The 24,679-nt window shown below is 52.3% G+C and overlaps 3 protein-coding genes across 4 annotated transcripts; all 3 read right to left on the bottom strand.

The window, feature by feature from the left end:
* Positions 1–2,801: 2,801 nt before the first annotated feature.
* On the bottom strand, positions 2,802–6,768 carry Lypd2 (LY6/PLAUR domain containing 2). Of its 2 annotated transcripts, XM_021184316.2 has the most exons (5): positions 6,626–6,747; positions 5,194–5,345; positions 4,713–4,835; positions 3,523–3,642; positions 2,802–3,089 (listed from the first exon to the last, which is right to left on the bottom strand). In XM_021184316.2, exons 3-5 carry the CDS (start codon positions 4,768–4,770, stop codon positions 2,884–2,886), a joined length of 384 nt encoding a protein of 127 aa, XP_021039975.1. In that variant the 5' UTR covers positions 4,771–4,835; positions 5,194–5,345; positions 6,626–6,747; the 3' UTR covers positions 2,802–2,883. The 2 variants fall into 2 exon arrangements, with proteins under 2 accessions (XP_021039975.1, XP_085687751.1); XM_085831625.1 differs by lacking the exon at positions 4,713–4,835 and having other exon boundaries at positions 6,626–6,768.
* A 6,411-nt stretch (positions 6,769–13,179) lies between these two features.
* Slurp2 (secreted LY6/PLAUR domain containing 2) lies at positions 13,180–17,619 on the bottom strand. The gene is made up of 3 exons (XM_021183690.2): positions 17,062–17,619; positions 13,819–13,923; positions 13,180–13,567 (listed from the first exon to the last, which is right to left on the bottom strand). Exons 1-3 carry the CDS (start codon positions 17,111–17,113, stop codon positions 13,431–13,433), a joined length of 294 nt encoding a protein of 97 aa, XP_021039349.1. The 5' UTR covers positions 17,114–17,619; the 3' UTR covers positions 13,180–13,430.
* A 674-nt stretch (positions 17,620–18,293) lies between these two features.
* Lynx1 (Ly6/neurotoxin 1) lies at positions 18,294–23,444 on the bottom strand. Its single transcript, XM_021183689.3, has 4 exons — positions 23,305–23,444; positions 22,284–22,466; positions 21,972–22,073; positions 18,294–21,857 (listed from the first exon to the last, which is right to left on the bottom strand). Exons 2-4 carry the CDS (start codon positions 22,333–22,335, stop codon positions 21,661–21,663), a joined length of 351 nt encoding a protein of 116 aa, XP_021039348.1. The 5' UTR covers positions 22,336–22,466; positions 23,305–23,444; the 3' UTR covers positions 18,294–21,660.
* Between the last annotated feature and the right edge of the window lie 1,235 nt (positions 23,445–24,679).

Genomic DNA, 24,679 nt, shown 5'->3' with positions numbered 1-24,679 from the left:
TGGGGCCACTCATCTCTGGGGCTCTGTCCACAGACCACACCCAGAGGTTGGGAGAGGAGCCAGGGAAAGTCTGGTTCTGAGCCTGAGAGACTGAGCCTAGCCTGCTGGGTGACCCAGGCCTGTTCACAAGGCACTTGCTCCAGAATCCCATTCCTTCATCTGTAAACAGGGTGGATGAGCATCTATGGTACCATGCTCAGCAAAAGTGGGTCTTTATGGCCCTGTAAGGCCCTTTTGACCAAAGTGCAAGTGAACTTGGAGCCCAGAGCTGGGGAACAAGTGATCATGAAAACAGTACAGGCTTATGTACTGAGGACAGGAAACACTGACATGATGCCGATGCAAGGCTGCCTGAAGGGACTACTTGTCCTGGGTCTGGAAAGAAGGGATAGGTCCCTCACAGGTCAGTGATGGCAGGGGAGGTGCTGGGTGGAGCAGCAGCCAGGAAAGGGCACCCAGCATCCTCGTGGGTGACCATGCCTTCTTCTGGCCCCTGATTGGTAAGGCCAGGAAGGCAGCCCTGCTGGGCAGGGCAGAATTTATGCCCTTGCTTGACAGCTTCTCTGTGTGAGTCCGCACCCTTGTCGCTGGTCCCAGGCATAAAACAAAGAGACCAGGTCTGAACCCAGCACAAGACAGTGTGTGACTTGGAGGACTAGCTCCCTTCTTCAAGCCTGGGACAGGGCTTCTCTGTGGACCTGAATGCTGCAGGTGCTGTAGTGTGGCCCTGGGCCAATCATTTCTCCTCTCTAAGCCAGTCTAATCTTTAAATTGGAATGATGACAGTCCCAGCCCTTGAGGTTGCTGGAATGCTCAAGTGAAAAGATGCGTGTAAAACCCACCCAGGCCAGGCAAGATTGTCTGCAGAAACCAACAGAGAGGCTCTGACAAGATCCCCTCAAATCATCTCTCTTGTCAACTGCCCTGACAGAGACACCTAGGTCCTTCTCCAGATCCAGCCAGGCACCTGAGGCAATCACCAACTTTTATGCAAGCAGGAGCCAGGACCTCTGCCTGTTCCCTCCCACCCAGCTGGCTATCATCCAGCCCTAGCTGTCTGCCAGATCGCCCTGTCTGTTTCTGGGAGTCTGGCTCCTCCTCCTTGTCCATACCGTCTACCTTCCACCGAAAGGCACCTGCTAAAATGCAAATTTTACCACTTGCTTCTCTTCTTAGAAACAGGCTCTGGAGTTCTGCTACCTTTCAGACAGAACACCCCACCCAGCCCTTGGCACTTGATGCTCATTCACCCTTCCTGACTCCTGCTGGAACGTCAGCTTAGCAAGGGAAGGAGCACCTTCCCACTGCTCTAAAGCCCTTTCTACTCCTACCCAGGACCCGGCCATGCTGACTGTTGAGAGGAGGGAGGGAAGAATGGAAAGGGGGTGGGTGCATAGATGGATACTAGAGAGAATGGATCAATGAAAGGATAGACGGATGAGTGGAAGATGAAAATGATAGGTGGATAGATGTAGTTATGGGTGGATACATAAACGGATGTATGGTTGAAAAGGAGGATGATGGGAGGATGGTGGGCAGATGATAGGTAAGATGGACGGAATAGGCAAGTAGATGAATGGATGAATGTATAGATAGATTAAAGAATGGGTACTCATCAGTCTAATAGAGGTACTTAGAAATCGGAGGCAGGAGGGTCAAGAGTTCAAGGTCATCTTCAGCTACATCATGAGTTTGAAACCACCCTGGTCTGCATGAAACCCCTGCCTCAAAAAAAAAAAATGGATGGAGAGTCATCCAGGTAAAGACTGGCATAGGAAACCATTAGTCTCGGAAAGTCATCTTTAGGGGTGAGCTTGGTGGTGGGTAGTAAACAGGGGTCTACATGTATCACATATCACATCTTTAAGCTACACACATGAGGTGAAGACATCATACTGCGTGGCTGTCAGTCTTCGGTAAAAATGGCCAGTGCCCTCCACTCATCTGCACACAGACATCAACTGACTGGAGTCAGCGGGTTATAAGAGGAGAAAGAAGGCAAGGGGGCACCACCACCGAAGACGTAAAGTTGGAAGGGAAAAAAAAAGAGGGTGTAACCAGGAGGAACTGAATGAGAAAGTTCAAGGTGATGATGGGACCATGCCCCCACATTGACAAGTCAGAACTCAGAATCACATCTCCAAGACGTGGGTACCCAAGCTAGCAGAAGAATCGTAGGTTTTAGTTATCCCCATGCTGGAGGTCTACCACTGTTCTACCTTCAGAGGCCTCCAGACAGAGTAGTAATGCCTAGGTTGTACCCTAAGACTTGTGGTGACTCTCACTAGTCTGTAGGAGCCCTGTCCTCAGAAGCTGATCCAGGACTGAAGAGCCCCCACAGGAGTCAAAAATGGGGACCCCCACGTCTGAAGGACATGGAACCTCCTGTCTTCACTTTCCTCTTCTCCGGGCATGGGGTGTCCTTAACGGCACTTGGTCATGGCACACTAGTCTAGGACCAGAGGGTCAGCCAAGTTGTATGCAGGTCGCCACACAGCCTGCACCCATGATGGAGAGAGCGCGGTTCCAGCAGGAGAGGGGAGCCTTTCCCAGTGAGCTTCTCCTCTAGCCCCGCCTCTGCCCACTTACCAGGCTCCCTACAGGTCCTAAGAGCTAGAAGGCAGCAATCTCCTGGTCTGCATGGTGTCCCAAACCTGGGGACTGTCTTTGCTTATGATACGAAACTTAAGGAGACAGGAGAGACTCACTGAGATAGGGTTGGAGTCAGAGATGTAGCATGGATGCCCCTCTCCCTGCCCACAAGGCAGATCAGTACCCAGAAATGAGACTCAGGAGACCGATGCAGGTGGCCATTGTATTTCTTCTAGGCATTAGGGACCTGGGATGTCAGGGACAAGGGAGCAGAGCTAGATGGCCATGGCTTTACAGCAGGACACCCAAGAGAAAGAGAAGTGCCAAGGCAAGGAGCAGGCCACCAGGACTGCCCAGGCTGGGTGCCCCATCCACGTTGCATAGGTCAGAATTGCAGCAGGACACTGGCCGGGTTTGCCCAATGCCATCCACATCTGAAGGCTCACACTTGCTGGCGCAGGACTTGGTCACCGTGGAGTCCCCCAGGAAAGGGAAAACTGTAGGATGCACAAAGTGTCAACCTGAAGGACCATTCCTTTACTGCCTCTTTGCCCCGAGCTCAGCGGCCACCCACTCTGGGATCAACCACCCCACTAGCCTAGATTCCCCTTTCTCCAGGACCACTGAAGCCTTTGATGTACAAGGGACACCTAAGGCATCTCGAATTGGTCTGTGGGAGGATTTGTATGTAATATAAAATGTAAAACACAAGTTGTAAGACAGCCAGTCCTTTACAAGGACTTCAGAAAAACTTCAGGGGCCTCCCATGATGAGGGGAGAGGGGGAAGGAGGGGGGGCTAATGGCCTGGACAGAAAGTCTCTTGGCAGAAATGGTGGAATGATGGTGCAGGCTGTGTGGGGACACAGATGGTCAGGGATCCGTGGTCAGAACCGGGAATCCCAGTTCCGTCCCATGCAGATGCTACTGACCAATCTCCCGGGAGTAGAGCGTAGTCTTGCACATGGTTTCATTGATGTGGCAGTGGGTGGTGGTGACACAGTTGGATGCACTCACAGGATCCGCACAGGTGTAGCACTGTAAGGCCATAGCTAGGAGAGGAGGGATAAGAGGGCAGTGAATAGGCCTTCCTGTCTCAAAAGCCCAAAATGTCTGCGCCCAATGTCCTGCTCTGCCATGGAGGCTTAGTCTCAGAAGACAAGGACACTAGCCAGGGACAAGATGCCCACTAACCAAGCTCAGGGGAGACAACATGACCATTGAACCAGGGTCTTACAGAATGTGCCCCTGGAACAGTGGGCTCAGCCTGGGATCAGGATGGGGACAGCTGATTTGGAATGATCATCAAAACACACACACACACACACACACACACACACACACACACACACACGTACATTCACATGCACACCACAACTGCAGGTCAGTTTGAGCAGACGCCCTTGCACTTCCTCATCACCAACTGCCCTTCTGCTGAAAGTGCTGCCTGTCGTGGGGTCAGGCAAGCAGGTCCTTGGAACACTGGGTGGGAGCTGCACAGAGGAGTTCACAGGTACCAGCTTGGCAAAGGTGTCTTCCCTGAGGGGAGGGCTGCAGGTGTAGAGCCTGGCTAGAAGGCACTGTACAGTCTTGCTAGCATTCCAGACCCAATCCCAGAAGCCCCAGTAAGCCTAGCTTGTCTCCAAGCAATTCAGACACACAGGGAAGTCACCCCTCCCCCAACCCCACACAGACAGTGACCTGGTAGGGCCTCTGCCTCTGGTCTAGTCAACCTCTCCAAGAACTGTATGGAACAGCCTGGCTTGAGCCCTCACCACTGAGCACATAACGGGCTGACAGTCAACATCATGTCGCCATTTGTTTGTCTCACTCTGTCTCTGGACATTTCTGGATGTCCTTTCCCCAACTACGTCTCCATCATATCCAGATTCCCAGGCCATCTGCCCCAGCATCCGAGATCTCCCATCTTCTCCTGCTGAATGGCTTGCACTAGCAAACACACCAGTATCCTGAGGCTCGCCGCTGGCACCTAGGGCTTTGGTGCCGGCTTTCTGCCCTCCTGGCCAGTCCTGGCTCAGCGTTCTCCCTCTCTGAAGCTCCCCCATGAGAAACTCTCTCTGAGAACAGTCCTGGGGCCGCTCCCGTGCTCCCCCGTGCTCACCAAGCTCCCCGAAGGTGCCCAATATCAGTGCCAACAGCACCATCCAGGTCCCCTGCATGGTCGAGGTCCTCACTCAGGCCTGCCTGGTGGGGAAATGCCTACAGCGGTGGTCTGACCGGTTGGCTAAGCAGATTAGAGGAGGATCAGATTTCTGGAGGGCCTGCCCTGCTTCCTCACCCACACCCCATTCCCCAGGGCTCCCTGGGGCTCCCTCAGACCCTACCCAGCCCTCTCAGACTGTTCGAGCTCCACCCTTCAAAGCTGCTGTTCCACCCTTCCCAGGCCCCTCTCCTCCCCATAGGTTGTGGGGAGTCTTTTTTTTCCCACTGGGGACCCTTCCACACCACCCTACAACTCCTAGCCAAGAAAATCTTCCAGATTCCTCCTTCCGGGACAGGTCAGGGGTCTTCAGGCAGCACAGAATGGGACAATGGGACCTGGGCTCTCCTGCACTTTCCCAGCTGTGGTAAAGAGCCTTTACCTTGTGGCCTTCTCCAGAGCCATGACCGGACAGCTCTCGGATGGAATCTTTCCAAGATGATCTCGCACCTCCCAGCTCCTCTGAAGTGGTCAGGGGGAAGGTGGGGTGTGCCAAATTGCCACTGACAACCAGCCCAGAGTTTACTCAAAGGCCTAAGGAACAAAGACAGAACTTGCTTGATCAACAGGAAGGTGTTTTGGAGGATGGGTGAGCTGGGGAGGCCCAGGGTTGCTTTGGGGGACACTGTTTCATGTTTCCTGGAGGGCCATCCACTCTCGGCTTGTCTGCACACCTTGGTCTCCAATGGCTCATAGGCTGATCTTAGGCAGGACTTTCCTGGGCCCCTCCACCTCCTCCTTCCTCTCTCCACTGAAGGTCAAGGGGTAGGGACAGCAATTCGAAACCTGTGGGTCTTGACCCCTTTGGCAATCCTCTATCTTAAAAATATATACTTACATTATGATTCATAACAGTAGCAAAATTACAGTTACGAAGTAGCAACAAACATAATTTTATGGGTGGGGGTTACCATAGCATCAGGTTTGTCTGTCTGTCTGTCTGTCTGTCTGTCTGTCTGTCTCTCTCTCTCTCTCTCTCTGTGTGTGTGTGTGTGTGTGTGTGTGTAGAGTGTAGTGTCCTTGCCCTAGACAGAATGCCACGACAGGGATCCCCATGACCTGGCAGCACCTGGCTTGTCCTGATTTCCCACAGGTATCTTCCTAGAGTAGCTTGTCCCCGCTGAGACATGTAGGGGTGGGGGCACATCTACCTGCCTGACTCTGCTAGTGGTAAAGACCACACTGCTGCTGGGCTTCCCAGGTGTCTCTTTGTCTAGCATCCCCAACCTTATTCCTACTCAGGCTTTGTTCTTGCTATGCCCCCAGCAAGGTATGTCCACTCTTGCCTCTGCCCTCTGGAGCTCCACTGGGGTCTGGCTTCACCCCGCACGGGAAGTCCTCATTTGCCTAGGCTCTGGACCAGCCTCTGTACTTCCCAGGGCTTTCCTAGCCTGGCATGAGTCAGACGCTCAGCCTGCCAATTGTATTTTTCCTTGTGACAGTTCTGGAGGGACAGAGCACTAATTAATTTTAGAGTGGATAAAGAAACTAGGTTCTGAGAAGTTAATTGACTAAGACAAGGTCACCTAGCAAGCCGGGTGGCATCCCGAGCCTGTCTGATTTTGCAAATCATTCACCACGAATGGCCGTGACCACACAGCTGTGGGGACGGATGTGCTGAGGTTAACTGGATTAGACAGCCCCACTTCACACCCATGTGTGTCCTTTGGTCAAACCCGATCTCTCCACCACACCCAACTCAGCTCAGCTCCTTCCTGTCCTTGAGCCCAGGGCCTCCAACTCTGCCTCACCCCCTGGAATATGCCCGACCCCCTAAGTATCACTCCTAGAATTAACACCCACCCAAGTGGTACCTGGGAAGTTCACGTCTTGGGTCAGGGAGGAATGTACCCTCGCCAGGGTCTGGGCTGGCTCTGTCTGGGAGGCCTCTGCTCTGAGAGGTCCACATCCTTCCCTTCCCAATTCCAGAAACCTTTGGATCAGAGCTTAGTGTGTGACTAGGGTCAAGGCTCAGAGTGTAACCTGATCAAGACTCAGAATATAAGAGAGTCGGAGCTTAGAGTGTTACCAGGATCAGGACTCAGAATATGATTGGAACCAAACCTCAGACTATGACCAGGATCAGGTCTCCGTGTGTGACCATGGTGAGGGCCCGAAGTGTGAACAAGATCAGGTCTCAGAGTATAACCAGGAAGAAAGCATGGTGATAAGAATCAGGAGTCAGTATATTTTTTTTAAATGAAAACCTTTATTGATAATTTAGGATTGCAACAGAGAGTTCCACAAAACCAAACAAGTCCCCAGACAATGGTGTAGAAAGCTGTAGCACATGGGTCACTGTTCATTAATATTAGTGTTAACAACTTAAATACTTAGTATAAAACACTAAACCCTTCAGGCTAGATAATTCTTAAAGACTGAAAGTGAATAAAAATAACAACAATTGGGTATGGGATTCTTGCCTGTAATCATGACATTCATCAGGCTATACTGGGAGGGGTCAGCACTTATGGGTGTCTGGGCAGAGGAGGACTATGGAGGATTTCTCTAGCACTGCTACTCTCCTAGGGCATTGCAGCTTCTCCTCTGGGGCTGCTGACATTGGGAAGTCACGCTAGAGCTGGGTACAGGGGTCAGATCCCACCTTTCAGCCCCTCTCACACTGCACAGCTACTGTTTTTCTGGGCACACTGGGACTCTGCAGGGGAGATCTTCCCCAGAACATGTCTAGACCCCTTCCCTCTGTGTCTGCAGCACGAATGAGATGGGCTGTACCATGCTGTGGTGGACAGGGAGGAGCCCATGAAGCGGGGACCCTGCACTGACTCTTGTCTTTGTCTCTCAAGGTAATGGAAATCAGCAGCAGAGACCTGTCTCTGGATGTCTGGGAAAGGGTACACTGCTTGCCACCCTGTGCCCAGGACAGCCTATGGAGGAAGGTTTGAATGGATGCTCTCTCAAGTTCAGGAAAGTCCTGTCTCTATCTCCCCTGTCTGTGGCTCTTCCTTTGTCCTCTTACACCATCCTCCAGGACCATCCGTACCCTGTGAGTACCGCTGCTTTGTGGACAGATGCCCTGGCCTCAACTTTAACTCAGAATGGTCCCTTGTGGGAACAATACCCACACACCTTTCTCCCCAGGTAGCCATACGCTGCTCCCCCCATAGCCAGCCAGGCTCTGCTGACTCCAGGAAGGCCCAAGGGTATATCATCTTTCCTTGGGCTCCGACTCTTCTGTCCCCTCCACAGGAGCATCCAGGAGAGCAAACAAGTGGCTTTTAAATATTCCCACACTGAAAAGGAAGTACGCTCTCCAACAGGATCAAGGATGGTGCTCTGGGAAGGAGCCATTGTGCTCTGTTCCTCCAGGATCTTTCCAATAGGATGCTGCTGGGCATGAGCCTCTGTGCACCATCCTCTGGACCTGACACTGACATTCACAGTTTCATCCTGAAAGGGGGGCAGTAGATATCTTATCCATATCCACCCTTTGCACTGGCCAATCAGACATCTAAGGGATGTTTCTAGAAGGGCCCCAGGGGAACTGGAAACACCCCTCCTGCAGGTTCACTGTCCCTGCAATCATAAACCACCCTAGTCCTTACTACCATAGTGCAACTTTTCCTGGAGGCTTCCAGGACGGTATAAACGTGGCAGTTATTGTGGTTTAACTCGAGCCTCTCCCAAAGGACTTATGAAGTACTCAGAAGAAACCATTAAAGATCACTCCACACTCCGGCCTCTGGCCTCAGATTCCCAAACCACACTTCAGCCCCCCAGACTGTCCCTCTCTTGAAAGTCTGCCTTGAGACCTCTGATTTTGCAAATCAGTCACCTCACATGGCCATGACCAGAAGTGGACATTAACTGGGTTGGACAGGGGACAAAGGCATCTACAGAAGCAGCATCCAGCAAACACTGGGGATACTTCAGAGTCTGCCAATCATCTTCCATGGAGCAGTGGAGGCCACACCCCTCCCACAGGCCCCACCCACTGCACCTCCCATCGGGTGCTCTTAGATGTGTCATAGCCTTGATTAATAAGGGTGACGAGCCTCTGCTTTGTCACCCTCTCAGCACCCCTCTTTCTTTGGCCTCCCTGTGCGTGTCCTCTGACCATTTCCTGTGGCACTGCCCAGTGGGTACACGTGGAGGGTGGTGCACTTCTTGGCATATGGGACAAATATTTCCTTCTTGGTCTTCTGTCTTTCAATTTTGTTAATAGTCCCCTCTCCCAAGTCACCCTACGAAACCCAGGCTGGCCTGACCCTTCAGTTCCAGTCTCCCAAGTCCTAGGAAGCTTCCATGTGTATTATTTAATAGATTCTTTTAAAGTAATTTATGACTCTCGATTTTGCATCTCGATTACCTTTATCTTTTGTTGTGGTTGTTTCTCTATGTCTCCCTGTCCTGTCCTGAACTCAATTTGCAGACCAGGCAAGCCTTGAATTCAGAGATCTACCTGTCTCTGCCTCCTGAGTTCTAGAATTGAAGGCGTGCACCACCACAGCCTAGTTATTTTTCTTTCTTTCTAATTTTCAGAAGCATTATTGGCTACATCTTACATACCTGGCAGCTCACACATTTCAAAGTGTATCATTCGCTGAGTGTGGTGCTACCCACCTGTAATCCCTGCATTTGTGTGAGAAATGATAGCTGTGAGTTCAAGGCCATCTAGGGCTACAAACTGACATGCTGAAGTGGGTGTGTGGGAAGATGGCCCTCCCAAACTCAACAGTTTTGGCATAGCCGCAGACATCTGCAAACACCACTAGTTGGGTTGCCGTGTCCCATTGTCTCAGAAAGGAAGCCCATGATCCTAGCTAATGTACCATCCCTCCATTCCCGTGGCATTGTGAAAGACACCCTTGGTCTTCAGCCAGGTTTCTTGACACGCAGCTCCTAAAAGCTCCTGAGTGTCTTTTATAAGTTGATGAATGACAGACAGGTAGATGGATGCCCCTCGGTAGTTCCAGGATGGGGCCGATCACCTAAGAGATACTAACACAATTGATGGGTGGGGATTTTGATCCACACCCCAAGTCTCCTCTGAGGACAGGAGAGGGACTGAAAGCTGAGCTGATCACCAGTGGCCAATGATGTAACCAATCATGCCCACATAATGAAACCTCTTTAAAACCCCAAAGGGATGGGACTCTCAGTCTCTGGGTTGCTTAACACAGGAGGTTCTGGGTTTCTTGGGAAGGCATTGGGGCCCTGCCGCTCCTTAGTGGACCCCAAGAAATCAGGTGACAGTTTTAACTATTTTTTAAAAATCAAGAACACGGAGCTGGGCAGTGGTGGCGCATGCTTTTAATCCCAGCACTTGGGAGGCAGAGGCAGGTGGATTTCTGAGTTCGAGGCCAGCCTGGTCTACATAGTGAGTTCCAGGACAGCCAGGGCTACACAGAGAAACCCTGTCTCGAAAAAAATAAAAATCAAGGACATGACCAAAGGGCCAGAGAGATGGCTCAGAGGTTGAGAGCACTGGTTGCTCTTCCAGAGGTCCCGAGTTTGATTCCCAGCAACCACATGGTGGCTCATAACCATCTATAATGAGATCTGATGCTCTCTTCTGGCCTGCAGGTGTACATGAAGGCAGAACACTGTATACATAATAAATAAATAAATCTTAAAAAAAAAAAGACCAAAGATGCCAAAACACTAAATGGAAAGACAGTGAGCAAAGGATATGAGGTGGGAATAGCCTTGGGGACAGAGCCCTCAACCTGTAGGGTCTCATGTGGGCCACACATGGCTGGTACCTGAGTTGCATTGACCTGGAGAAGGACCAGCTGAAGCCCACTGTGGGAACGCTTGCTGGCTGACCCAAAATCCTGAAAGTTGATGATCCCAGGATGTGGACTTTCTTGACAGACCCAGTAAAACTAGACACAGGAAGGAAGTGGCGCTGGGCAGGCTCCTGCCTACCTGCCTGGGACAATGGTTTCCTCAGGAACCTTGCCAGAGATTCTTTGCTCTGCACACACCCTGTGCTTTGCATGCGCAACACGTGACATGCAGATTTCTGTAACTGCAGCAGTTCAGACAAAGTACACTGGACATCACAACAGTGCCTCTTCCTCCAACCACAGCTGCCGAGCTCTGACCACCATGCCTAAGACCCATAGACCGCTATGCCTAAGAAGCTTGTGCACACTTCCCCATTTGCCTTTCTCCCTGCCACAGCCTCTGTATGACATGTTCCTACTGAAGTGCTCTGACAACCCCAAACACACACTCTACTCCTGTAGACTCTGACGTTTACAGTGGCCCAAGAAATGTACAAGCATTTTGATGACCAGAGATACTGAATGGTACAGTAGAAGGGCATACGTTGGCTGTTCCCTCCTGCCTGGTGTGTCGCCCTCGTCTGTTTCCAGTCTTCCCTAAACCCCTGTCACTTCATGCAGAGTCCTAGAGAACAAAGTACTCTGTACCATTTGAAGGGTCAGCCCTGCAAAAGTGTAGGTCAGGACCTTACTCCTGTAGATGGGTGACTGGGATTTCATAGCCTGAACAGGTCATAGTGTATGTGTTCACTCATGGGGATGCGTATGTGGGTTTCCACCCTGTGGCTGCTGTGTGTGAATAGCCCTGCCCTGAGCAACTGTGGGCCAGTTTCTACTTGTGTATATGCCTGGGGCACCACTTCTGGGTCATGCCATAGCCCTGAGTTTAATTGTCCGATTAATCTAATCATGGGATTAGAGTAAACTTTGAGGCCTTTTTATCTTCTGAATGGGCTAGCATTTAAGAAATCTCTTTTTCAGCCACACAGGAAGCTAGAGGACAGCTTGGACTATATACAGTGGGACCAGTTCTCAAAACAAGCAACAGGACTTTGGTTTTACTTTGTGTCTTTTGACCTGGTGAGAGAGGTCTGGACCCATCTCTTCTTCCTTTGGGTGCTAGTACAGCAGCTGGCTGTCCTTCCCCAATGCCCTGAGCAACACTGTTATTCATTTGGGCACTGCTAGCACAAGCTACTTCTTTTCCATGGTTTGCCTGATGCTGAGGCTCCAGCTTTCTGTCAGTTTCTCTCTGCTTGGTCATCGCCCTTCTCTTGGGCGTCACCTTTGACGAGTGTTTATTTTTGTGAGAACTTTGCCAAGCTGAGGACAAGCAAGCCCAGGGCAGAGCCTGTCTGTTTTTTCTGGCAGGTATCAACTGTGATGTGCTTCTGGTCTTCAGAAACCAGGAGCCAGAAACTTATCCCCAGGCCTGGTTGGGAACTGGAAATTAAATATTTACTGGGCACAAATTCTAGGCATTTAATTCCCCGTGTCCATACTAAGGTGAGTGGATATGTTGTCTGGGCAGTGCTATTCAACCGCCCCAGGGCACAGCTTTCTCATTGCAGATTCCTGATGGGTACCTGGAGGCAGAGTTTCTGCCCAGGGTCACACAGGGTGTGGACAACTTTCTGGGAGACACAGGCAAAGCAAACCAGGCCAGGAGATGGTAGGAAAGACAGAACGGGACAAGGTGCCAGAGACACAAGGCCAAGAAGATAGCAGGTTTCCTCAAGAGCTCCTGACAATAGAAGTGGATGGTCACCAAAAGTCTGTGGTCAGCTAACACCATTCCTTCTCTGTAGAGGCCTTCTTCTCCACCTGTCCAACTGTATATCTGTAGGATGCTTCTGGAATCTCATTCAGAGTGAGTGTGCTCATTGGCCCCAGGTCAGGGTTCCCTTCAGCCTTCAAGCCCAGGTTAGGGTGCTCCTCAAGTGCCCCAAACCTCAGATCAAGGGTGTTCTTTAAATGCTCTCAGCCCAGTCTAGAGTGCTCCCCAGCTCTCAGCCCCAGGCTAGAGTGCTCCCCAGCCCTCAACCCCAGGCTAGAGCACTCCCCAGCCCTCAGCCCCAGGCTAGAGTGCTCCCCAGCTCTCAGCCCCAGATTAGAGTGCTCCCCAGACCTCAGCCCCAGGTTAGAGTGCTCCCCAGACCTCAGCCCCAGGTTAGAGTGCTCCCCCAGCCCTCAGTCCCAGGTTAGAGTGCTCCCCAGACCTCAACCCTAGGCTAGAGTGCTCTCCAGCCCTCAGCCCCAGGTCTGGGTACTCCTTGGCCCCTAATCTCAATTTTGGGATACTCCTCTGCATATCAGATCAGGGTAATACTCAGGTACCCCAGCCTCAAGTTAGGGCATTCTTCAAGTGCCTACAGACTAAGCTCCTCCTCATAGCCTGCTCAAGAACAGAATCAGCCATCTACAGGCCCCTGTGACTTTCAGGCCCTGTGTCTACCTGAAGATAGGCAGGCTCTTCATAGAAGAGAGAAGGTCAGTGGGGCTGTGGTAGACAGCCTGGGTCAAGGAGGCCATGACTGACAAGGGACAGGGAGGGGATAAGGGACTGTCTGAATCCAATTCCCTCTATAGCCAAGCCTAATACTTGATATGGTGCTTCCATTGGCCAACTATGTGACCCAGGTAGTTTTTATTGGGAGATTCGTTGCCACTGAGGGTGACCCGCAGATTGGATCTTAAGCTTGTGTCACAGTGGATTTACACAGGACTTCATTCAGAACCTCCCAAGGAAGTGTGAATGGGGGAGGGGGGCTCTGGGATAGCCAAGCTGGAGTGATCTCCAAGAACCAGGCCTGACCAAGGGGCGTGGTATTGTTCTGTGGAGCCAGCTGGGAGTGGAGGAGTGTGGTCAGTCCCTGTTGCAGAGATTGGACTGGCAGCAGGCGATGGATACATGAGGACCTAAGTCCAAGCTGGAGACATGAGGACAGCCACTGTAGCACATCTTCGTCACCAGAGGCAGATCTGTAAAGCTGATGGGAGACCCTGGGGGATAAGAGAGAAACCATGGTGCTTCCTGAAGCTCTGAGCTGCCCAAACCTCTATCACATCAGCCATTGTACTGAGGGCTATCTCCAAGGACTGAAAGACCCGACCTGGTCCCTATCCTAGGCAGAGGCTACCAGACACATTCCTACTGTGTTATTGATCTGCTGAGCTCTGGGTTCTGCCTGCCCAGTGAGCCAGCTCTCTGTTCAAGAAGGGTGTGTCCAGCCCATCCCTCCCATCACACTCACGGGTGGCAATGATGACACAGTGGGTGGAGCTCCATGGGCAGCGAGACGGTCCAGAGCATCCTCCAAATCCCTTGCACAGGTGACATCGCAGGCCCTGTGTTATAGCTACAGACAGAAGGAGACAGGGACAGCCGGTGAGCAACTCCTGCAGAGGATGCCACCTGCTCTGGTACCCAGCGCTCAGCTTCCATCCTCAAGCCGGTCCCATAGCTCTGCAGCCCTGCCTCCCTTGAGGGGCCTTGCACCTCGAGAGAGACCTTGGAAGAAAGGCCAAGGGAAACCCTGATGCTCAGCCTACCACTGTGTGAGAGACAGTGATCATTGGAGCCAGCTGGTCTGTGTTCCAGCCTAGAGTACCAAGGGCTGGAAGGAGCAGAGGTGGACCTCCTGCAGAAGAGGAGGAGAGGTTCCAGCTCCTGAAGACCAGGGAGAGGGAGGTATGGGGAGCTGGGACTTTAGCCATGCCCTCCTTAACCTCCAAGTAACTGAGAAAAAAGTAGTTCTAGCCCTGGGGTTCTCTGTTCTATGGCTTAAGATGATGGGACCTTTATCCAGTTGGCAAGGAATCTGGGGCAAAGCCAGGCAGTCGGAGGGTGGGAGCCTTCTGAGTTCCACCGGCCATATTCCTGGCAAATCCTAGATCACAGGTCTTGCATCCAGCCCAGGGATCCCCAGTTAGGCCAGTGGGTAGCCTACCCTGCTCTCTCTTGCTTTCTCTGGATTCCCTTTTCTGTCTCCTTGTCTCTCCCTGTCTTCTCTGCAGCCTTCTCCCTCTCTCTTCCTTCAGCTTTCTTCCTTGGATTCCAAAGTCCCAAATTCCATGCCCAGACCTGGGTATTCTCCATGACTCCAGTCAAGCTACTGCACACGGGCTCTGTACAAGTCCTGAGCTGACACACCAAATAGGGAAGCTCCTAGGGGAAATCCCATCCTACCTGGGCCATCAAGGAGTGTCTGGGACAGGAAGCTGGCTCCTGCCTGGGGCTCCTACTACAGTCACACCTCTACCAGACCTCACATGTAAGTTTGCTGGTCCATTCTGGCTAGTCGCAGAGGTTTTCATCCTATGTACTATAGAGCAGGTGGACAGACAGCAAGTCCCTACCACAGCAAGGTCCCCACCGTTTGCCTTGACTGTTTACTGGGCCTTATCAAGCAGCCATAGCTGAGACCCTGCAAGGGGCACAAAAAGGTAGCAACAGAAGCCAAGAAGTCTGTAGCTGTCCTCTGTATGTTAAAGATGCTAAATAGACTGAACATGGGTTCCCTGCACAGCGAAAGGTATAGACAGCAGCTGATTGAGGGGCAAGTGGTTGGGGCACCAAAAGGGACAGGCAAGGTGCTGGGGAGAATTGGACTGGCATCAACTTCCATTTCTCTTCCTTCCCATGCCTCCTAGCTTTGCCCAGGCTCACCCTTCCATCATCCATATGGCATAATCAAGCCCCATCTCACAGGCCATCTCCTCCTGGGGAGCCTCTCAGCTCTGGCATAGAGATCCTCCTTTGATACAGCCATCACGAGCTGGCCTTGTTATGTTCGTACTTAAGGCTGTCTCCCTACTCTTATTCACTAGGGTTTTGGGGGTGAATGGAGGTCCCTTCCCACTTCCCAATTCCCCCCAAGCATCTGTTACACTGGATCCTGCTTCACCGATGAGGCTCAAGAGATGTTCAAAGAATAAAGGATCAAATGAGCTCTAGGACAGGGACAGGAGCAGTGTCATGAAGAGAAAGAATGGCTGTCCCTCTTGGGGTCTTTGTGTCTTCAAGGAAGCCAGGAAGGTTTAGCTCTCAGAAGGAAATTGGCTCTGGGAACAGAGGTAGGATCATAGGGACAGACCCTCTCTCTCTAGGCAAGAGAGGGTTTTAGAGAAGGTAAGAGGGACAATAGAACAAGCCTCAAGACAGCAGACTCCACTGGGTCCAATCCCACTGCAGTGTTGCCAAGGAATAGTTTACTCTCTCCCTGGTCTTATTTTCTCACCCTGGGATCAGCTTAGGATGGAATCTACCCTTCTCAGGCTATGTTGAGCCCTGAGTCTACGGCATTACCCATGGGTGGCAGAACAGGCATATAGCAAAGATGTAGGACATGGAATACTCAGAGAGAGACTGACTCCCTCCAACTTTGAAGTGGCCAGGCTTGAGGCTTTTGTCTCGAGGGGTGGGTATGAAGGAAGAGCCTGGGAGGTCCCTGTGTAGAGACTTGCCTCAGGCTCACAGATGCTCCTGAGATACTAGAGCCTTGGCTCAGATGAAGATGGCAACTGGCCCATGGCTGAGCACTCCCTCTGAAACCTCAGCCCTGACAGAGACAAATGTCTCTAAACCTTGAGCTCAGGGCCATCAAAGTGGAGATGGACTGTGTTGAAGGCTCCGGGCAGCAATTAGGTGGTCAGCAGTTCAGACTTCCTCAGGTCAGGGAGTCCCCATTAGGCCCAGTTCAAGAAGAGTGAATTCTAGCCAGAGATGTACACATGGACCTCCTATCCCACAGCTCAGGTGGACCCCAAATGCTCGAGCATTCCCACCCATGATGGAAACCAAGAGTTTGCTAGGTGAGGCTTCTGGGAACTGGGGCTGGCTGAGTCTGGAGCACCGTTTGCTGATGGCAACTGTTTCTTTGCTCAGGTATTGATCAGGGTTGGATATAGGAACCACTTGGACTCCATTAAAGGATGGCAAGGCCAGTAATAGGAAATGATATCTGTGGCTGTCCCTGGGAGGCCATCAGCAGGCACTGGCATCAAGGCACCCATTACAGGAGCTATCTAGCCTGGAGGGTACAGAAGTTTGAGGGAACTGAATGTCAACTAGATGAAATTGCCCTGGGAAGGTGGAACAGACAGAATCTAAACAAGGAGGTAAGAGCGTGTCAGGAGAGAGTTGTGGCTGCAGAAGACAGACCAGTTGGGGCCCTGGGGCTGGAGGGAGGCAAAGTAGCAGAGGTGTGCCTGGCTTGTGAGTGTGGAAGGTTGTTGCTATGGAGTCGGGGATGCCTAGGGTTGGGTTTCAAACTGAGAAGCATGAAGCTTGAGTGTTGTGGGGTTCAGAGAAGAGAGCTTAGAGATCTATGAAAGCCAGCAGCAAAAGACAGAGGCTTGTAGATAGGGAGGGTTTTTGGGTCATGGATGGGGAGAGGAGAAAGGAAAGAGGTACCCCAAAGGGTCAGCAGTATCCTAGGCTGGAAGGACAGAGCTAAGTAGAGGCAGTAGGGAAGGCAGCCATATTCCTGACTCACCTAGCTCCATGCTCAAGACCACGGCCAGAAGGAACCAGAAGGGAATCCTCATGTTCTCCGAGTCGAGGATGAGGCTTACTCCCTGGCCACCCCTTATACCTGCTTGTGGCTCCTACTCCACCCTCACCTCCCATTGCTGCTGGCTCCCAGCCCTGAGTCACTTGCAACCTGGCTCAGATGGGAGCTGGCGGAGCTTGTTGCTATGTGGCCTTGGGGAGCCAGGTACAATTTCACAAGCCTTCTTCCCTCCTCCATGGAGTAGGGATGTGCCAAACATCAGGCCCAGGGCTTTCAAGGGAGGTCTTGCGCAGGCTGGAAGCTCAGTACAAGTCCACCTCACCCTGCAGCTGCAGAGAGGACATAGTATAGCAAGCAGTCCTCTGCTCCACTCGAAAGTGAGACCGGAGCTGGGGCCAGGTGATACTAGGATGTCTTCCTCGGCAGCACCTTCTGGATGGAGGATGGTGGCCCGGCTTTTGAAGGACCAGTTTCCTCATCTGCTAAATCAGGCTTCGGTCATGTCCTGTCCCTCCCAGGACTAGGAGAGCCAGGAGAATCATGGCTGTACACGTGATACTGGTAATCAGGGGTGAGTGTTAGCAATCAAGGGATTGTACTGGCATGGGACCAAGTGGCAGTAGGAGAGGAAGGCAAAGCCTTTGGTGTTAAAAAGGTCCCAGATTGGGCTAAAGAGACAAAAGCAGGCAATTGAAGGGCAGAGGTCATTCTGTCAATAGGCTGGGCTAGAGGGGCTGAGGCCAGGCAAGAGACCCCATGTGTCTATGCTGGCTGTCCAGGTGGCTTTGATTGACCTCCATTCTTTATGGGATCCCCTCAACCCAGGGGTTGGACAGGGCAAAGGGCCAGAGATACTGAGAGAGGAGCTACTAGAGTCAGACTCTCTTCCTGAGTATTAATGAACAAGAATGTGGGATCAAGAATCAGAAAGCCAGACCAAGGCACAAGTAGCAGGTAGGGGGTTCCAGTCCGGTGTCTCCCAGCCAGTTTCTCAGCATACTCTGAGGCTTGTCAGTCCATGCATGGGAACTGGTGGGTCTGCCTCTTTCTACAGAATGGAGGTGACTTCTAGTGAGCCCCAGGTATTCTGTTAATACCTCCCTTGTCTTGGCTAGCTTGGGTACAAGGACAGGAATCAAAGACCTTCGGGATCAGAAGGATCCACCAAAGCAATCTGGATAGAGACAGAAAGGAATGAGAGAAAGAGAGACACATGTCTTTCACTTGTTTATTCATTCAATGGGGGACAGACATTGAAAGGGACCGCCCTGGCGTATAGGTGGATGGAACTGGCTGGGGGAGGGAGATGTGTCGTAAAAGTGTATTTCATTTCCTTGCTGGGTGAGAGCCTGGGGTTGGCAGAGACACAACCAAGGGAAGTGCTAGGCATCATGTGTCCATCCATGCATAGTTTGGGGCCTCCTCTGTGCAGACCCCATGCACAGGCTTCCAAGAGCCAGCTGAGAGGGTACTGGCACTGTCATTTCACCAATGAGATGGCTTGAGGAGCCCAGGTCACTCAGTGCTGCGGGTTGCCATGGTGCTTGCCAGGAAGTAACCATGCACCAAAGCAAAGGCACACCCCACTCCTAGAAATCTTTCTAGAGTTTCAGAATGTGAACTCACGTGCTTGCCGCAGAAGATGAAGACACGGGCCTCTGCATCCCGTCCCCATCTGCTTTGGGGGAAGGTAATCACAGAGACGGTGGCAGAGTATGGCTCTCACTGGATAGCTTGTCTCGGGTGGACTAGACCAGCCACCCCTCTCTGCTCTGAAGAACGCTTTGGCTTCATGCACTGACCCAACTTCCTCACATCCCACAGAAGCACACGCATTCGGTGCTGTCCCATCAAGCGGCCTCTCTCCAGCGACTACCAAGAAGCTTCTAGATTGCAACTCTAGATAACCACTGCCGGCCATCCTGGACACCATCTGTGTTGAGGAGCCACTGTTTATCACAGTGTGAGAACACTCACAGGCTCGAGCCCTAGTCCCTGACAGCATCAGCCCTGAGAAAGACTGACGTTCCTTTGCACTTTTCTCTACTACCCCATCCCATGTTCCCTCTCTCTCTGTCTCCACACACAGGGCCAGACACCCCTGACCTACCCCTCAGCCCCTCAAACCTCCAGTCCTGACATTTCAGGTTCATAGGTTCCTACAACACTGCACTCTGAAATTCTCTGGTTGATGAAGCCACTATCATCTTCAGGGGGCCCAGCCTCAAAGAACCCCCTGCTGTTGGAGGAGTACCCATAGCTGAATGTGTTGGTCCTGGAAAGATGAATGGCCCAGGAAAATGAAGTGCCTCAGTGCCTTTACCTGTGAGAGGGGCGCAGTAATGACCACCTCATACACTTTTGCAGAACCGTTGTGGAGTGTGTAGAGCCACCTGCAGTGGGCTAGACAGATGTTCATCACACCACCCCAGACAGGATTCAGGACAGGCCATCTGGGTCTGTTCCCCTAATCTGCATCCCCCCACTGGCAGGCTTGGCCCTGTATTAATTGAGCACCTTTTGGGGCTCTGTGCTAGCTAGGCACAGGGCTTCTTGTAGGGCTGTGTGGCAGTGTTGCCACTGTGGGGCCTATCTGGTCGGTGTCCAGACACAGGTGAAAGAAGCTGACCCCCAGCTCTGCAGTACCCTCAGCGCTTCTCCAAGGATAATCAAGCCTCTTCCACACCACCCCCTTGTGGTAGGAGGGAGGACCTGAACTGGGGTTCCTCTCAGTTTTGGCTGAGGACGCCATCTAGCTGGGGACAATGATCTTGCACATGCAGAATAATGTTTCCCGGGCCTCACCCACTGAGTCAGGGGCCCGCCTCTGACCCTCCTTGCCAGTGCCCTATGGCTTCCACAGGTCAGTCTCAATGCTTGCTGCTGCTGGTGGTGTGCATGTTCCATGTGAGCTCAGGTGGGGGCAGCACTGGCTTCCTCCTAGCATCTTGCCTGGGCCTCAGGGGACACCACAGCCAGTGCTGCCTTTTGGGCTCTGTAGCCACTGCCTGCACTGAGTGCACATGTGCATGTGCGCTCCCCCTCCCTTTTCCTGGCCTCCCTTGAGACTCATCTTCCCTCTGCGTAGTCAGTGTCTCCTCAGCTCCAGGCCAGTTCCCACCCAATTCACCTGTGTAATAAAGCCCCGCTGTTCCTGTTCCTGAGAACCTCGGCGAGCCCATCAGCAGGATGCCCTCCCCACCCTCTCAAATCCTCCAGTGGCCTATCCCAGGAGGAGGAAACTGAGGCGGAAAACCACATCAGCTCTAGCAGCAGACAGAGCTCAGGTCTGCCAAGAACCAGGAAGAAGGTCCCCAGGATGGACCTTTGTGTCCCCAGTTCCCACCACTGGGAGGTTGGAAAAAAACATTTGTGATGTGATGACCCAAGGACTCTTCATGGGTAGTCCCACTACATGGACATTGGCCAGCATCCTGACCCCTGGGCTGGGCCAGTGTTAGGGGGTTCCTCAGTGGCATGTGAGTTGAGGTACTAGTTAGAGAGCATGGTAAGGCTCCCAAGGACAGCTACACTGAATGAAAGGCAGATCTGTGTCTCCTAAATCTGGGCTGGGTTCTCCTGAGACTTGGTACCCAGCAGTCTGTGGCCACAATAGACTTCACAGGCAGTCATCACCTTAGCACTTGGGTTGGCTCCCTGTATATTTGTCTCCCGAGAATGTACCAAGAGACTGAAGGATGTAGGAGCTGCCTACGGAACCTGGGAAGCCACTGGCTGAAGTCTGCTTCCCTGTCTCAGTCACCCTACTGCCCTGCTCTGACCTGTGTCTGATCCCTTCCTGCCATGCCCAGAATAACTGGCCAGTGCACAGGCCAGACAAAAAATAGCATGGGTCACCTGCCCCCAAGTCCCTGCCAGCTTCAAGGGCCAGCAGCTGGTGTGTGAATGAAGGACTGTTAGTGGAGGTCAAGGGGCCTGCTGAGCTGGGGCTGGAGGGATTTCAGTGGCCTATGGAAATGACGCCGTTGCTAGGAACCCTTAGCCAATGGCTATCCCAACATCAGGTCTGGCAGAGTTCCTCTGATAAGTGGAAATGACAAAGGGCTGCCTCACATGGCTTCCACATCACATTTGCTCTGGCAAGCCGCGCTGAACTTGGGAGACAGCCCTGCTGAGTCATTCTCTGCTTCTAGCCAGCTCATTATTCTCTGCCGCTCCCCACACCCCTCTAGCAGATCCATCCTCTACTGGGTAGACTGAGGCAGGGTGCTGAAGGTGGAGTTTGGTTACTAATTCTATCAAATCAGTGCTCCTTGACTTGAGTGATGACCCCTCCTCCATAAACAACTCTCCCAGATGCCCCTGATCTTGGGTAGAGGAGGAGCCCAGCCTGCCCCACCCATGGGTGGGCACATTACAGGTCCACATGTCAGCCTTCTGCAAATGACCTTGGAGTGAGGTATCTGGATGCCATCAGTTCTTTCGTAGGTAGCCATGAGACCTCATGGTTGCTGAGGAGTCTCAGAAGGAAGAGGGTTGGGTGGAGCAAATGGGAGAGAAGGGGAAACTGTGTTTTTAAGAGTTTTGCGTTTGAGTAGATCTGGCTTGGGGAACCGAGCTTTACAGCAAGCTCCAGAAGGTAGCTAGGAGTGCTGGGACAAGGGCCAAGGTCACCGGGGTAGCAAAGCCAGCACCATTGCAGAGGTAGTACTGGCAACAGGAGGTGGCAGATGCATGCTTGGAGTATCCATCGTACACGGTTTCAAAGCAGCTGGGGACACAGGACTTCCTCACCTTCATCCGGTACGGGGTGAAGTCTGCAGGGGACAGACACAAGAAGGTTACAGTGAGAGGATCAGAACCTTGGATAGCCCAATCTTAGCTTGTCCACCAGGGCAGGTAGAAGCCTCCCTCCAGGATGCCAGACTCACAAGTTCGTGTGGTCATACAGTAGGTGGCCATGGCTGGGCAGCGCATGGGTTTGAAGCAGTTGTCTCCATTGTAGGCACACACGTGGCACTCCAGAGCCTGGGCTGTGGATGAGGATGGGGATCAGAGAGCAGGAAGAAATCCTTTTCCTGTCAGTCAGACCCCAGCTGTCTCCAGGCAACCTCCCACTTCCACTGGGGGCCAGATCAGGACATCCAGAAGGCGAGAGAATTCTGGCCAGCCTGCCCTCTCTCCACCTGCCTTTTCCCAGGGTCAGGCTTCAACCGGGTCCCTCTAGCCTCTGTCCACCTTACCCACAGGCAGGCCCATCAGGGCCACCAGGAACACTGTGAGCAGATGGGTCATGACGGAGACGTGAGGGCAGTGCCGGAGTGAACAGGAGGTCAGCAGCTGGTCCTGGATCCAGCTCAAGCCAGGGAAGAAGCAGGGCACAGAAGCCCTGCCTGAGCTCTTGGCCTCCTAGAGATAAAGCATCCCTGCACAGACGATGACAGAGATTTGTAATGACAGCTGGGCTGGGGCAGGCACAAGAGCCTCCCAGCTCAGTAGGTGTCACTGATTTCCAGTTACCTGGAGATGGGAGGAGGGAGTGGGATATGGAGCATTCCAACAGAAGACCAAAAGCAAGCAAAACGGGAGAGAGCTAAAGAAGGGGAATAACGGGCAACATCAATGAAAACCAGGAAGTCCCAGAGTCCTTGAATGCCAAACACAAAGAGAACTTCACCCAGGGTGTCTTTTTTTTGCAGGGGATACTTGGCATGCAGTCTCTTCCTGGCAAAGCCCAGAGTGCAAGAGGCTTGCCAAAATAGGACTGGAAGCCAGGTTTGGACTCTTCGTGGGGCAGGGGTCCTTCTCGCGTTTGCTCTCACTGCGTGAAGTCTCCCCAACCCCCGTGCGCAGAAAAGTGTAGAGTGCTGTGTGACTCCTTCGCCACAGCGGAAGGGGCCGGACGATGCTTGCCCAAGACAGAGTTTCGTAGGCTGGGTCTGGTGTTTGGGACCGTTGGAGGGGGATGTGAACTAATATTTTTCTCCCTGCCTATAGACTCGGGTCGGCCTTTGCTGTAGGGGTACCAAAATACCCTCCCGGAAGACAACCCATCCTTTATGACCCATTTCCTAGGTGCCAGCCTAGGATGCTGAAGTCCTGCCTCAGGCCTGGCCTGAGGCTCGACTGAGCCTGCCCCCTCTCAGGGAGCTCCGCCCGAAAGACTGCAGTCTTCCTTGGGAAGGACTCCCAGGGCGGGCTGGGTGTGGAGTGACCTCGCCCTTGCCCTTCACCACCACGATCCCTATCGTCATGGAAACTCACCCTTCGCTGCTCCCAGGTCCCTCCTGCTGTCTGACTGGGAATCTGTACACACTTCGTGCGGTGTTAGTACCGCATCGCAGGCAGGCCAAGTAGGCTCCGCCGGGGCAACAGATCCGCAGTGCCTGCTCACGACTGGCCCCGCCCACCCCGCCCCCAGGACACACGCTCCGCCCCGGAGACCGCTCAATCCCCGCCCCAGCCTGCCTTCTGTAGGCTGTCTCCGGGATAAACTCTTTCTGGTAATGGACCTAGTGAGCAAAGCCTGGGCATCGCTGGGCATCAGAATGCACCTACTCATGTGAAGATTTTCAGTAGCGACCCAGAGGAGAGTGTACACCTCCTGGACATTCTCCTCAGGTTTTGCCGTAGCTCTCCTCATCCCTGCTGCCCTGTCCCTACAGACCAAAAGCTGCACTGTGTGGGCATGCTGACTCTGGGAAGAGGCACTCCCTGGAGAAGGACCTCACTGCACCTCTGTCCTTACTTGGAAACGCTTTCGAGAGCAAGCCTTAGAGGAATCCAATGGCTGACAAGCAGTTCTTACCATCAAAAGTGTGCCACTGAATAATTGCACTATGTAGCTAAAATTCATTTTATTTTTATTGTGTTTCAAAAGCAGCCAAAATTTAATAGTTCTTCACGAATCCTACTTTTTTTCCTGTTGTGTGAGGAAGAAAATAAAATCTGTAGAGTGCATAGGGCATTCTTTCAGCAGGTGCATGTGCACATACATACAAGGAGCCTTAGAACTAAGACAAACACACCAGAGGAGTAGGAGCTGGTAGGTAGAGGCAGGTGGATTTCTGTGAGTTCAAGGCCAGCCTGGTTTACAAAGGAAGTTCCAGGGCAGCCAAGGCTCGTTACACAGAGGAAACCTGTCTTGAAAAAAAAAACAAATAAAAATAAAAACAACGGAGACAAACAACCAATAAACTCTAGTCCCTGAGAAAATATACCCGTTCCTCCACACAAAGACCGTGTGGCAGTGCGCAGAAATTTGGTCTCCGATGTGGGGTCTAAAAGGTGTGCTCATTTTGGAGGAGTTGTGCAGGTGGATGAAGCATCAATCCTGCATGGTGTGTGGGGGGAGAATCAAGGCTGAGCTCTCAGCTCTTCCTGCCTCCATGCCTTTGCTCCTCCACTCCTGGGCTCCACCTTTCTGAAATGGTAAGCCAAAATTAAATGCTGTCTTTTATAAGTTGCCTTGATCATGGTGTTTTGTCACACCAATAGAAAAGTAATTCAGACAGACCATATTCTGAGCCAGCAAGTAAATCTTAATACATGCATGGTCAAGGATCAAAATGACTGGAGAGATGGCTCAGTGGTTGAGAGCACTGACTGCTCTTCCAGAGGACCTGGGTTCAATTCCCAG

The sequence above is a fragment of the Mus caroli genome, unplaced genomic scaffold (genome assembly GCF_978045245.1).
Source record: "Mus caroli unplaced genomic scaffold, Mus_caroli_1 scaffold_16, whole genome shotgun sequence".
Lineage (NCBI taxonomy): Eukaryota > Metazoa > Chordata > Mammalia > Rodentia > Muridae > Mus > Mus caroli.
This window is presented reverse-complemented; position numbering and strand designations above follow the sequence as displayed.

Excerpts from the sequence above, each read along its gene's own strand:
- Lynx1 (XM_021183689.3), bottom strand. The coding sequence starts at position 22,335 with ATGACCCATCTGCTCACAGTGTTCCTGGTGGCCCTGATGGGCCTGCCT. Across the intron at positions 22,074-22,283 it reads CCTGATGGGCCTGCCTGTGG|CCCAGGCTCTGGAGTGCCAC; the intron begins GTAAGGTGGACA and ends CCTCATCCACAG. Across the intron at positions 21,858-21,971 it reads CTGTATGACCACACGAACTT|ACTTCACCCCGTACCGGATG; the intron begins GTGAGTCTGGCA and ends TGTCCCCTGCAG.
- Slurp2 (XM_021183690.2), bottom strand. The coding sequence starts at position 17,113 with ATGAGGATTCCCTTCTGGTTCCTTCTGGCCGTGGTCTTGAGCATGGAG. Across the intron at positions 13,924-17,061 it reads GGTCTTGAGCATGGAGCTAG|CTATAACACAGGGCCTGCGA; the intron begins GTGAGTCAGGAA and ends TTCTGTCTGTAG. Across the intron at positions 13,568-13,818 it reads CTGTGTCATCATTGCCACCC|GGTCTCCCATCAGCTTTACA; the intron begins GTGAGTGTGATG and ends CTTATCCCCCAG.
- Lypd2 (XM_085831625.1), bottom strand. The coding sequence starts at position 6,720 with ATGTGGACCTCTCAGAGCAGAGGCCTCCCAGACAGAGCCAGCCCAGAC. Across the intron at positions 5,346-6,625 it reads CCAAGACGTGAACTTCCCAG|GCCTTTGAGTAAACTCTGGG; the intron begins GTACCACTTGGG and ends TTTGTTCCTTAG. Across the intron at positions 3,643-5,193 it reads GCTCTGGAGAAGGCCACAAG|CTATGGCCTTACAGTGCTAC; the intron begins GTAAAGGCTCTT and ends CTCCTCTCCTAG.